The sequence below is a fragment of the Eucyclogobius newberryi genome, unplaced genomic scaffold (assembly GCF_026437365.1).
Source record: "Eucyclogobius newberryi isolate DKJ021-1_F unplaced genomic scaffold, fEucNew1.0.hap1 SCAF_8, whole genome shotgun sequence".
NCBI classification, from domain to species: Eukaryota; Metazoa; Chordata; class Actinopteri; order Gobiiformes; family Gobiidae; genus Eucyclogobius; species Eucyclogobius newberryi.
The window spans coordinates 10138504-10153176 of NW_027316500.1; the positions used below are offsets into that span (position 1 = coordinate 10138504).

Below are 14673 nucleotides of genomic sequence, written 5' to 3' on the forward strand. Positions count from 1 at the left end.
ATTGAATTAAAAAAAACATTTAATTTAGCTTCTAAATAGTTACATTTATACATTTCTGATTCTTACGGTTATATTCTGACTTAGATAATCACAATTATGGATAAACCTTATAATGTTTACATCTGTAGTCTCACATATTTTAAGTAATATTTATAAAGGCCAAGTACAATACAGAAAATGCCTAATATTTGTCCTTTATCGTATTGTTTTGTAGCATTTACCCCTGAACCGACTCCCTGCTTTATCTCCTGCCGTCGCAATGCCGTTGAGCGCCTCAGTTTAGTGTGATGGATTTTTGCTTTTGGCCCGAGCGTTTATTGAAATGAACAGAAAGGCCAAAATTTGTTTATGGAGGGGATTTTGTGCACCAGCCTAAAGTGATGAGTGGGACACCCCCAGAACGCCGTCCAAATGAAAGATGTACTCGCTGCGTCCTCTTCATAAACCGGCCCCGAGGCGCAGAGCAGAACTTGGTTTCCTCCTCCAGTTTCCTAATCGCTCTGAGCCTCTGTGGTGCCGCAGACAAGTCCGCCTCCGATACAACTGCATTACCGCGAGGAGAAACGGCATTTGCTTCGAGCTGAAATTGTGCTAACACGACGAGCGATATTTGGATCATTTTGACAAACCAACCCGTTTTTAAGGTTTGAATATAACTAAAGTAAGCCTGGACTACAATTAAACCAGGATTAAATGTGGAAATCAAATAACACGGAACCAAAACACCTAGAAAATTACCATAACAACCTGGAAACTACTAATACTGTGAAATTCCCAAACTTCGCCATGATTGAATAAGACCTAGTTTAATACTAAACCTGTACCAAACCAACATTAAACAAGACTAAACTTAAACTAACCCTGGACTAAATATTTTTTTAACTGAATTTGTGCGTTTTTGAAATTCAATCTGTTTCCAACTTCAGAAGAAACACTTTATTTAAGGATACGCTTATTAACTTCTAACTTGCTGCTAATTGGCCTACAAGCTTTTAATTCATTGTTAATTTGTTTTTGTTTTTTGTTCTTCATTAAGCTCTTATTCTGCTCATTAGACTTTTACTAGCACTGCAAACCTTTCAGTCAATAAAAGACACTAGAATGTATACACCACAAATACAAAGTCATTTCTCATTGATAAACACTAATCTAACTCTTATTACCAATTAGTAAAATCAAATTAACCTCTTGCATATATACATAACGAGTTAGCCAGAAGTGTATCTTAAATCAAACTAGTAAGAAGTGTTTTCAGCTTTATTTTTGCTGTCCGCAACATCACAATTACAAAGCAGTCTTTATATCTGGCTGTCCCACTAGCACTGTTCTACTTCTCGTCTAAAATGTGGGTTTTAAGACATGCTGGTCTCCTCCTGGGACGCCCGCGGCTCGGGAATAGGAGCTGCAGAGGGTTTGGAGTGCCCCTGTAGTGAAAAGGACGTTCTTCTCTTAAATAATCTCAGGGGGTGACACCTGGCTCGCGGCACTTGCACAAAAGTCAATATTTCATGACACATTGATACAATATTGAGCCGGACCCCATCGCACGTTATGGTCTTGACGATGTGGAGGAGCTCGGAGCGCGGTCGGAGTCTAAAAAGAAGAGAAAGCAGTGTCTTAGGATGGTTCAATTTAGCTTTATTCAGATTTCATTGTTCACAGACGCTTATAAAATGGGAAATGGGAAATGTCAAGAGTAAGTCAGAGATTCTACGTCAAATAAAGTATGCAGGAGTCTAAAGTACTATCTGTAAACTTTACTGCGAAGAATTGTTTCCGTCTTCTGGCTTATTACAATATAAATGGCAAGAAGAGCGGGTGTCGAACTGCAAACAAACCAGGATGTCTCTGTCACAAGAAATGAAACTAAATGTTCTTTCTTTCGTTTCTATTTGTCAAGGCCTTTTGAAATGTCACTTTCCTTCTTTGAAGGTTGGACAGCCCCAAAACAGCTGTGTTACATAAGAATAATAAAAATGGATCTTAAAATATCAAAATAAATGATAATATTGAAAACGCTTTATGCCACTGACACAATAACTCTAAAGCAGGAGAATCCCAGTGAAGCAGACATGGGTTTTATGCATGTTTTAATCTCCACCACAGGTTTTTCTCTTTTCAATTGTCTTATCTATGGAACATGTGTCTGTCCTTAATAACTATTACATGAAATGATTGAAAGAAAGATTTAAATGATCTATATTTTACAGAAATGTGCTTATAATAATGGGAATTTCTTACACCAGTGATCGCTGTCCTCTGCTTCTTGCCTAGATTCAAATATGGCCCTGAGGGAAAAAATAATTGCCCACACCAGCAGTCAATCCTTTTCTAATAAAAATAAATAAAAAAAAAAAAACTCCTAAGCTGGACTTGCACTGTGCGATTTGAAGTCATTCCAAAATTGCTCCCAAACTCACGCTGTGTTATTGAATCTCATTCGAGGAGAAGCGCTTGTTGTGCAGCTGAACGACTCACGACAAATATCAAACGTGTGAAATCCCAACGTGAAATATCAAGTCGTGCGTTCTCCATGTTGCAGCTCTTGATCCCCGCACACTGCACTACACGGGCGCAGGGAGGAGCCCCACTTCAGCACGATTTTGAAATTGTCGACTTGTCTCACTAAATTTCCGTTAGTAATATGAATTGCTATGACTCTTTATAGAAACTAAGATTTATACGCATAAATATTAAGCTCCTTGTTATATTGTTCCATCTATTATGAGTATTGAAGTCAATATAGTAATTATTGTGACAGGCGTTACAGGAAATGCATCTGACATTTAAATAAAAAGATTGTTGCACATGTGTTTCTCGACTCAGTGACTCTGTTGTGTCAGATGTTTTTCCATTGAGCGGCTCCTGTTGTTTGTTTATGACTTTGATTCATGGATGTTTGTTGTTTGGTCTGGAAGCAGCAGCAGAAGTCTGTCTGATTAACTCACACTGTGGACACGAGCTGTGGACACCAGCTGTGGACACCAGCTGTGGAGCTGTGGACACAAGCTGTGGACACCAGCTGTGGACACCAGCTGTGGACACCAGCTGTGGACACCAGCTGTGGAGCTGTGGACACCAGCTGTGGAGCTGTGGACACGAGCTGTGGACACCAGCTGTGGACACCAGCTGTGGACACCAGCTGTGGAGCTGTGGACACGAGCTGTGGACACGAGCTGTGGACACGAGCTGTGGACACCAGCTGTGGAGCTGTGGACACCAGCTGTGGAGCTGTGGACACGAGCTGTGGACACCAGCTGTGGACACCAGCTGTGGAGCTGTGGACACCAGCTGTGGAGCTGTGGACACGAGCTGTGGACACCAGCTGTGGACACCAGCTGTGGAGCTGTGGACACCAGCTGTGGAGCTGTGGACACGAGCTGTGGACACGAGCTGTGGACACGAGCTGTGGACACGAGCTGTGGACACGAGCTGTGGACACGAGCTGTGGAGCTGTGGACACGAGCTGTGGACACGAGCTGTGGACACGAGCTGTGGACACGAGCTGTGGAGCTGTGGAGCTGTGGACACCAGCTGTGGACACCAGCTGTGGACACCAGCTGTGGACACCAGCTGTGGAGCTGTGGACACCAGCTGTGGAGCTGTGGACACGAGCTGTGGACACCAGCTGTGGAGCTGTGGACACCAGCTGTGGAGCTGTGGACACGAGCTGTGGAGCTGTGGACACGAGCTGTGGAGCTGTGGACACGAGCTGTGGAGCTGTGGACACGAGCTGTGGAGCTGTGGACACGAGCTGTGGAGCTGTGGACACCAGCTGTGGAGCTGTGGACACCAGCTGTGGAGCTGTGGACACCAGCTGTGGAGCTGTGGACACCAGCTGTGGACACCAGCTGTGGTTACATTCAGAAAATGGCCTCAAGTCAAATAAATGTAATTAGCCATTAGAATATGCCATTACTTTACATGGTTTGATATCTTCAGACATAAGATCACAGGCCAATTGATAAATACAAAGTCGTAATTGAAAAGTCCAAATAAAACATAGAAAATTGCCCTAATATCTCGTAATCACAGTTTCATATTGTCAAATGTAGATATAGTTGAGATGATTAAAATGTTCATCCACGAGTTTGTTTTGGCAGTGCAGATTTGAACATGTTTTATTTATCTGGACTAAATGCAACATTGAAAAGTACAATGTTTATAATTCTAGTTAAACACAATGTTTTTGGGGGAAAGAAAACCATTGTGTTTCTTTGGCTCCTCCTCGTCCTGACTAAACCAATACAACATCGGAAAACTGCAAAATGAAAACTATTACACGGAACAGTTAGTGATATGACCCGGTAACAATCTGCCAAAGAGCCGTCATTACATCATAATTGAGTCGTTATCTTTTTAGTGCCCGCGCTACGGGAAAAAGAGATGGATTGTTCTGTTTTTTGAGCGCTCCTTCTTCAGTTTGTGTTTGACATTTCGCATATTATTCACAAAGGCTACAGCTAGGGGGCGCTGTTATGTGACATTTCCCATCATTTTCTCACAGTTTATCGTTCAATGTTGTTAATGTTTTCACACTGTACACTTGGGATGTCATCAAGTTTTAGTGTTACGATTATTGTGAGGAAAAGACAATTACCGTATTTTCCGGACTATAAGTCGCACCTTTTTTCATAGTTATACTTATATACTTGTACTTATACTCCGGAGTAACTTAGATGTTATTTTCACACTTGCAAACGCATTTCATACTCCAGTGTGACTTATAATATATGTTTTTTCTTCTCTATTATGCATTTTTTGGCTGGTGCGTTTTATACTCCAACTTATAGTCCGGAAAATACGGTATTCTTTAGATTTAATCATTATTGAGACTGTGACCATTACTATTTCCTTTCATAACATTTCTCAATTTTGTGACCGGCTTTACAGAATAGAACTTTCTGAAAAACAAAATCAAACTAAATGTGACAAAAACTGCATTTAGATCTGTTTTTGGACAATAGATTGAACTAAAACGACTTTTTTTCAAATTTTTCTTCTAAAATTTTCACAGTTATCACTTTTCGGTTCTTTATAATCATATCTTAAGCTCGTAATCTTGACATCCCTAGTGTACACTTGACTGCATCCATGTTCCTCTTCACATTTGACTATTTGAACTGGATTTGTGCAACGATCAGATGAACTACGAGTACAAACAGCGACACGAGTAGAGAAGTGTTGACGACTCGTAAAGCTCCTGACAGATTTGACCCAAAGCTCGGCGTGTGTGCATTTATGCGTCGCACTCTGGGTTGTTTAATGTCGGGACGTCTCCGCGCTGTGTCGTACGTGCCAGTCGTCATCGCCCTGAGCCCTTTGCAAGAGGAGCTCGGGCGCTGGTGCAGTCTGACGTTTGCCAGGCTCAGATTTAGGTCAGTGGGATATGTCTTTGGGTAACGGTTCAGCAGGAGACACGCTGTAGAGGTTTTCATTATGTTCTTTGCAAATTCAGGTGTCTTATTGCGACTGCAACGATTACTCACCGTCGAAATAATCGCAATCTGGACTATGCAGATTCTGAAACGATGTTTAATGAAGACGGTGGCAAAAAAAGAATAAAACAAATGTTATTTTTTATCAACAATGCACTTTGCTTGTGCATTTTCTCCATCTAGAATCCTTCAGTCACTACGTTTTAACCTCTATTTAGTTAAAAATGTATTGAAAAAGTAATAAGCGACTACAAAACGATACTGTTTCATTGCGTAAGTTGTCCGTTTTTGATGTTTTATTGTTAGAACCTTGTATAAAAAGTGCTTCTGATGGAATTTGCAACTTGTCATTTATTGAATTTTAAAACTATGTTACATTTGTGCTAATTGTATAATATAACGAGTTCTTGAAGTTTCATTAGAGTAGTGGAGGCAGAGGTTTTGGGGGAAAACCCTTTGCTTTACAGGACGCAGTGACGTGCAGAGGAAAGGAAAGAATAGATGCAAAACTCTGATCCGAGTCAGTGTTAAAAGTCTTTAGGACAAATGTGTGATTGTGTCGAACCGTTTGAGCTTAACATCGTACAATGTTCAGCAGAAGCCAGTGTCCTGTTCAACAATGTAGTCTGTAATTACACATGTATCCACTACATTCAAGCACATTCCCTGCTCCGGCCCCCTGGTGGTCAAACATGTTGCCATTTAATTATGTTATGTATGTTATGGCCACAAGCAAAGTTCACTTTTTGGTTGTACGCCAAAGCTTTTTCATTATTATTATTTTTTGATACAGCGGCGTTGATTTCAATCCAGTTGTTTTCATGTTTTAGTCCTGGTTTTGACACTGTTCGGTTCTGATTTAGACCTAGTTTTTACCTGGATATAAAGTCTAGTTAAATCTGAAATAATAGTCTTTTTTGGTACTTACTGTGTGATTGTGTTATTTTTTTGGGATATAGTGGATACATTTGCCTTATTTAGTCCTGTGGATCTCAAACTTTTCACCCTAAGTACCACCTAAGATAATATTTGTCTTGTTTTACTAAGCAATAAAGACACATGCAGTAAGACACATGTAGTAGAACAAACGTTTAATGCCATTCTGTGGAACATTCCGGGCAAAACAGACTAAACAGACTCTAGAACACATTTGAAAAGAACATTTTATAGCAAGGACGGTGGCTTTATTATAGCAAAATGTTAAAGAAGAGCAAACTATAACTATTGTTTTCAATAATACACTTTATTTATAGATATCCCCCATTCAGAAGCCTTCAGTCACCATTGTTCAACCTTTTAATTGATTGATAATGTATTTAAAAAGTCTCAATGTACTACAGAAATCATGGTTCGAATAGTCGACCACTGAACTCACTGCTAGTTGCAGCTTATACCAGAAAAGTGACATACTCTGCACATTTACGAGTCGACTTTGAAAGCCTCATGTTAATAACTTGGTGAGAGGTTAAATAATCTGTGCACTTTTGTAACTCAAACGGTCTCATTCACAGTAAAGAGGAGGAGCTGTCTTCATCCTCCAGCGACGAGGAGGACGGCAACCAGAGGCCCAACCAGGACCTGTTCGGGAAAGTGGTGTGCGTGGAGGGCGTCGTCACGGGAGACAAGAGGAAAACCACGTGGTACCCGGCGCTGGTGAGCTTCGGCGTTGTTACATATCACATTCAGGCCTGGGCCACTGCTGCTGCTGCTGCTGCCGCTTTGTGCGATCACCGCTTATGTAACCGCAGCACAGGCCACAGCGGAGTTTAGAAGGGGAATGCGATGAACACGGATATATTTAAATGTTTGTTGAATGATTTGGAATGTTTACTTAGACAAAGAAAACCACTGGGTCACAGGACCTCAATAAAACAATGACAAAAGCATTAGGCAAAAAGAATTGTGATCAGGCTTAAAAAAGGTAAATCTTTAAATGCAAAGATGTGTAAAATGCAAGAAACGTGAAGAAGAAAAGTTCCAAGATGTTTAAGATGTGCGTTGATAGTGAGCTGTTTGGGGTTGCCAAAAGTAATCAATGCTAAAACTAGTATCAAAACGAGCTGCTCAATTGATCAAATCTAAAACGAATAAGAGTAGAAAATGTGTCCTTTCCTGAACAGTTTAGTATGATCTTGAGTTTTACCAGAACTAGTAAGAGAACTATTTTGCTTATTGTGTTATCAAAATACTACTCCTTTAGTATCAAAATAGAGTTTGGGATTCGAGAGTGTTGTGACATCGCTGAGCTGAATACTGTATGTTTATGATATTCATGTACTGAGGACTGATTGATGGGGGAACGTTCACGGCGGATGATGGCGCAACGGATTGTGTTAAACTGAAACATATGAGCATTTTGTTGTCAATCAAATGAGTCAAAATAAAGTGATCTGTGTGAATAGAATCTTGTGAGAGGTTTTGTTGACTCAATGAACTATGTATATTTGAGTTTAAGCTCAGCGAGATGGGCGTTAACAGAAGGCAGGCTATAGTACTTCTTCCCTTCGCTGTAGTTGTGTATTATATTCCATTATATTCCATTAAATTCCATTACATTCTACACAGTTTCTTGTTTGAGGAAAAGTTTGTGATTTTTGCACAATATTAAGCTGTCGTACAATGTACCAAAAAGCTGGTTGTAGCTGTAGTTGTGTATTATATTCCATTACATTCCACCCAGTTTCTTGTGTGAGGAAAAGTAAGTGATTTCTCCCTAACAAGTGCCACAATGGTAGTGCTTTGCTTGTCGTCTCCGCCCCGGCTGTCAGCCTGTGTTTGCACCGACGCAGTGACAGCCAGTGTTTGTCTATGGAAGTATAACATGCTGGAGCTGGAGCCAGTGCAGAGGAACTGTCTCTTTAACAGTGGAGCCAGTGCAGAGGAACTGTCTCTTTAACAGTGGAGCCAGTGCAGAGGAACTGTCTCTTTAACAGTGGAGCCAGCGCAGAGGAACTGTCTCTTCAACAGTGGAGCCAGTGCAGAGGAACTGTCTCTTCAACAGTGGAGCCAGTGCAGAGGAACTGTCTCTTAACAGTGGAGCCAGTGCAGAGGAACTGTCTCTTAACAGTGGAGCCAGTGCAGAGGAACTGTCTCTTTAACAGTGGAGCCAGTGCAGAGGAACTGTCTCTTCAACAGTGGAGCCAGTGCGGAGGAACTGTCTCTTTAACAGTGGAGCCAGCGCAGAGGAACTGTCTCTTCAACAGTGGAGCCAGTGCAGAGGAACTGTCTCTTTAACAGTGGAGCCAGTGCGGAGGAACTGTCTCTTCAACAGTGGAGCCAGTGCAGAGGAACTGTCTTTTCAACAGTGGAGCCAGTGCAGAGGAACTGTCTCTTCAACAGTGGAGCCAGTGCAGAGGAACTGTCTCTTCAACAGTGGAGCCAGTGCAGAGGAACTGTCTCTTTAACAGTGGAGCCAGTGCAGAGGAACTGTCTCTTTAACAGTGGAGCCAGTGCAGAGGAACTGTCTCTTTAACAGTGGAGCCAGTGCAGAGGAACTGTCTCTTTAACAGTGGAGCCAGTGCAGAGGAACTGTATCTTCAACAGTGGAGCCAGTGCGGAGGAACTGTCTCTTCAACAGTGGAGCCAGTGCAGAGGAACTGTCTCTTTAACAGTGGAGCCAGTGCAGAGGAACTGTCTCTTTAACAGTGGAGCCAGTGCGGAGGAACTGTCTCTTTAACAGTGGAGCCAGTGCAGAGGAACTGTCTCTTCAACAGTGGAGCCAGTGCAGAGGAACTGTCTCTTCAACAGTGGAGCCAGTGCAGAGGAACTGTCTCTTCAACAGTGGAGCCAGTGCAGAGGAACTGTCTCTTTAACAGTGGAGCCAGTGCAGAGGAACTGTCTCTTTAACAGTGGAGCCAGTGCAGAGGAACTGTCTCTTTAACAGTGGAGCCAGTGCGGAGGAACTGTCTCTTTAACAGTGGAGCCAGTGCAGAGGAACTGTCTCTTCAACAGTGGAGCCAGTGCAGAGGAACTGTCTCTTCAACAGTGGAGCCAGTGCGGAGGAACTGTCTCTTCAACAGTGGAGCCAGCGCAGAGGAACTGTCTCTTTAACAGTGGAGCCAGTGCAGAGGAACTGTCTCTTCAACAGTGGAGCCAGTGCAGAGGAACTGTCTCTTCAACAGTGGAGCCAGTGCAGAGGAACTGTCTCTTCAACAGTGGAGCCAGTGCAGAGGAACTGTCTCTTTAACAGTGGAGCCAGTGCAGAGGAACTGTCTCTTTAACAGTGGAGCCAGTGCAGAGGAACTGTCTCTTTAACAGTGGAGCCAGCGCAGAGGAACTGTCTCTTCAACAGTGGAGCCAGTGCAGAGGAACTGTCTCTTCAACAGTGGAGCCAGTGCAGAGGAACTGTCTCTTCAACAGTGGAGCCAGTGCAGAGGAACTGTCTCTTCAACAGTGGAGCCAGTGCGGAGGAACTGTCTCTTCAACAGTGGAGCCAGCGCAGAGGAACTGTCTCTTTAACAGTGGAGCCAGTGCAGAGGAACTGTCTCTTCAACAGTGGAGCCAGTGCAGAGGAACTCTCTCTTCAACAGTGGAGCCAGTGCAGAGGAACTGTCTCTTCAACAGTGGAGCCAGTGCAGAGGAACTGTCTCTTTAACAGTGGAGCCAGTGCAGAGGAACTGTCTCTTTAACAGTGGAGCCAGTGCGGAGGAACTGTCTCTTCAACAGTGGAGCCAGCGCAGAGGAACTGTCTCTTTAACAGTGGAGCCAGCGCAGAGGAACTGTCTCTTTAACAGTGGAGCCAGTGCAGAGGAACTGTCTCTTTAACAGTGGAGCCAGCGCAGAGGAACTGTCTCTTCAACAGTGGAGCCAGTGCAGAGGAACTGTCTCTTTAACAGTGGAGCCAGCGCAGAGGAACTGTCTCTTCAACAGTGGAGCCAGTGCAGAGGAACTGTCTCTTCAACAGTGGAGCCAGTGCAGAGGAACTGTCTCTTTAACAGTGGAGCCAGTGCAGAGGAACTGTCTCTTTAACAGTGGAGCCAGTGCAGAGGAACTGTCTCTTCAACAGTGGAGCCAGTGCAGAGGAACTGTCTCTTCAACAGTGGAGCCAGTGCAGAGGAACTGTCTCTTTAACAGTGGAGCCAGCGCAGAGGAACTGTCTCTTTAACAGTGGAGCCAGCGCGAGCCTGCGTGACCCCGCCTCCTTTGCTTTGTTATTCTTGGCCGTGTGATCGCGCTCGCTGCTGCCTCCCTGCGGCTGATGGGGGGAAGTGCAGGATACAGCGCTGTGTCAGTGTTTACAGTGCAGGGTGGAGCAGTGTGCAGAGGCAGACGAGCCACACCAGGAAAACTCTTCTCACTTGGCTTGTTGTCAAAAATGAATGTAAAAAAAAGAGGCTGTGGTGGACTAATTACATGCCCTGTACTTTGATTAATTGGCTAAAATGCTCACAAAATGTTCAGGTTAAGATAAGATAAGATTAGATATGCCTTTATTGTCCACACATGGGGAAATTTGGGTGTTACAACGTAGTAGATACAGGGGGAAACTAGAAGAACTCTTATGAACAAAAACAAAAACTCTTATTAACAAAACTCCCTCTCATCTCTTAATAGGGAATGGAGGGAAGAAAATAAAGATATGATGAAATAAAATAATAATAATAAAAAATAGCTGGTATAAGACAAATAATATTAATAATAATGGTAAAGTAAACCCTCTTATTTACATCAGTTATATGCACATGAATGTGACATTATTGCGTTGTGAGTATGACGATCTAAATATGACGGTATTGCACATGGTTAAGTCAGTAGGTTCAAAACAACTAAGTGAGAAGTACTAAAAGCAGCGTCTGCACGAGTGAAAAGACTGATTAAACTGTCCTGTCGTTTCCAAAACTCAAGCTAATTTACTCCACTGTCACTTTTCATGTAATCCGTATAATCCTAATGAAATAATTAGTCGGCCAGTAAAAATGTTGACACCGTGGAACGATACTAATGGACAACAAGCCTAGACAGATCAGACCGAGAGAAATATTTACACACTTACACACTGCAATTCACGAGGTTCTATACCTTTGCTGAACCTCATCTGATTTTAGCTTTTCACAAGTGTGACATATTTTAGCTCGTATAGTTATGAAAGGATCTGTGTTAGTTTGTTGTCAGTGGGTATTCACATAGACAGAATAATCAAATAACCCAATAATTAGACCTAGTGACACGTTCTTGCATAATTTTCCTTGTCCTCGTGTGAAAATCTGCAATAATTCAGATTACTCACGTCAGATGTAAACGTTTACATGAAATTTCAGGAACGTAATAACTCCTGAAATCAGATAATGATCAGATATGTGCGTTTAAATACAGCCTGAGTATTAGTCATTATTGCTCGTACTTGTTAGAGCAACATTGGGCAACATCCAAAAACTACTTGTTGTTGAAGTTTGCCAGAAATGATCTCGGACACAAACACTTCAATAACAAGAAATTAAACTTAATAAATTAATCCGCTTGAAGTGCATATGACATGTTTTTCAAATTGGTACATTCCTGTGGTAAATATTTCAGTCGGTTGTCAATTTGTGGGGATAAAAAGTTGAAAAGAAATGATCGTAAGAACCAAACAATAATAATCCTGACAATTTTAGAAACATATGTGAGCATTTCTTTGTTCAATATAAAGCCCAAAAATACATGTACATTTAAATAACTTTTTTCAATCTTGCCGTTTTTGTCACTTTTAACTATATTTTGTCTTTGAGGAAGTACAATTTTGTAAAGCCGGTCACAAACTCGAGGAATAGTAACACGTTAGACGATGGGAATGAAGGAAAATTAATAATTTCAGTAATCGTGAATAATTGTTAAATTGTGATGTTTCTTCCTCACAATAATCACACCACTGCAATTTGATACCGTGACATTCCTTTAACAAAGTTAAGATTTTTATATCAGATATTATTATTTGTCAAATCATAGCTATCGTGTAATTTATATGAATTTTGATCCTTGTTTACAGTATGGTTGCGAGGTAACAGTTGCTCATGTCTAACCAGGAAGTACCATTGTACACATTACCAAAAAAAGGCAAAGTATTGAGGAAAATCTTAAATATAATCACTTCCTGTCACATGCACTTTAGGTTTACACGTTCACATTTTGGCGTGTGATGTCTCTCAAACATGTAAAGGACAGACATGTCAAACCGTATGACATGGAGAAGCGTGCTCGCTGCTGCCTCCTTTCTGCTGAGCTGCGTCGTTGCACCTGCCTGTCCTGGTGAACAGCAGTGGCCAGTGTGGCGAGGGGCCCGAGCTTGGCAGTGGTGGCACGCTCGTCTCCTCTTCTCCCTCTGAGTGCGTCTCGCTTTCATCACGGACTGAGACGTGTCACTCATCAGATTGGCCTTTGTTTGAATGAAAACATCTTTAGTCACTGACGGCTAAGAACTCGCCCGTCTTTCAGTTCTGATTCATCATTCACCGCACGACAGAGCGAACAAATTACTTTTTCTTCTCTTCATGTATACACATCAGCTGTGCCTGTCACAATAATTACTATTTTGACATATTGTTTACGAATAATAGACCGAACGGTACATTTCTGGGATTACTATAACGTCTTTGAACTGTTTTTTTTTTTTACTGTAGTTTTACATTTGAAGAGTTAAAATATTGATAGTACTGATGTTTTTCTCTCTTTAGTTGCTCTCTACTGCCTCCTGCTGTCTGTGAAGCTGCTCCTGCGCTGCTATGTTGAGCTTCTGCAGTTAGAAATACACTGCTGCGCTAATGTCGCTAACGTCTACGCGGAGATAATGACGAGGAAAAGCAAAGATTCACATTCGGATGTCGATTTATAACATAAAGATGTAATAACACTGTCCGGGTTGATAATGAACTAAGCTGGTGTTCAGTTAGAAAAGGGTTTACTGAGATTATTGCGCTTTAGCGGCACTGAAATCTGCTCATCCTCATGTTCATCATCGCTAATGCTGGTACACAATATCCATTTAAATAACATCAAACAACCCTTTCCAGTTAAAGCATGTTTTGGCCTCATTTATTGTTGAAAAGTGACAGAAAATGGGGGAAAAGAGGAGTGTATATTATCATTTGTTGCATATTTTGGCTATTTTACACTCTACTTTATACCACGGGTGCAGCAAAACTGTGTAAAACTTTTATTGACTTGCAGTAAATTAAAAAAACATGAAATACAGTGGTTTGAATCTGCAAATTTCAAAGTAACCGTGAATGTGTGAATCCAACATGACCTGATTAAACATCTATATTCCTTTTTAGACCTTTATGATACAGTAAAATCTACCTATTAATAATATTTAAGTCATATTTAAGTCATATTATGTCTCCTATCTCTATCCTAATACTCGTTCTTTCCCCGTTTTGTCTTGGTAAATGTTGTAAACTCTGTCAACACTTCCTCAAATAAAAGCCCCTGGTCTGACCTCTGCTTTTGTTTGCGTTGCCTAGGTGATCTCCCCGGACTGCCACGATGACGTCGCTCTGAAGAAGGACAACGTCTTCGTCCGATCGTTCAAAGACGGCAAATTGTGAGTGGCTCTCGTGTCATTTCTGGACATTTCCTCCAGTCTCGTTCGTTCAGGTTCAAACGTCATTCTCAATTTGATGAAGAAATTAGGCACTTATTCTGAGCAAAATCAAGGAAATAAACTTAAAATAAAACTACCGGTACATTAAGTGAAAAATTCTAACCACCAACAAGTCACAATTTAACACATTCGGTTTGTTTTAGATTGATTACATTTTAGAGAAGGGGACAAAAATCTCTATATTTATAATGACAATATTCACATGATATTATGTCAAGCCATTCAAAATGTGTTAAAACATGTTATTAAACGCGTAAAGTTACATTTAATTATGAGACAAATTTGAAATGTGTCTACAATGAATCACAGAAGAGCAGAAATGTCACTTTAAACCCTTTTCTTTTTACTTTTTTATTTTAAATTGGCTCTTTTTTGCTGATTTTTTTTCTTATCTCAAAATGTCTTATCTCCAAATCAACATTCACTTTATTATATACATTATGTGTGGATTTGATGCACGACCCGCCTCTAGACAGGATTGATTTGCTATTGATTTGCTCTTATTTGATTTAGTTTTATTGCTCTAAATAAGGACTAGTCAAAAAGAGCGTTGCTTTGTATTTGTACAGTGCTTCATTTGATGTACATGTTCTGTGCGTCACTTGGCAAACAGTTTTTCTTCATGACATGTGCTGTGTAAGTAAAGTAGATTGATTG

The 14673-nt window shown here is 41.4% G+C and overlaps 1 protein-coding gene across 4 annotated transcripts in view; it reads left to right on the forward strand.

The window, feature by feature from the left end:
- Positions 1-14673, forward strand: part of arid4b (AT-rich interaction domain 4B) — a 64185-nt gene that overhangs the window by 27198 nt on the left and 22314 nt on the right. For all 4 annotated transcript variants that reach the window (XM_072437295.1, XM_072437297.1, XM_072437298.1 and 1 more), the window contains exons 8-9: positions 6950-7091; positions 13877-13956. In XM_072437295.1, the coding sequence (XP_072293396.1) occupies positions 6950-7091; positions 13877-13956 (222 nt within the window). The remainder of the gene's footprint in view (positions 1-6949; positions 7092-13876; positions 13957-14673) is intronic.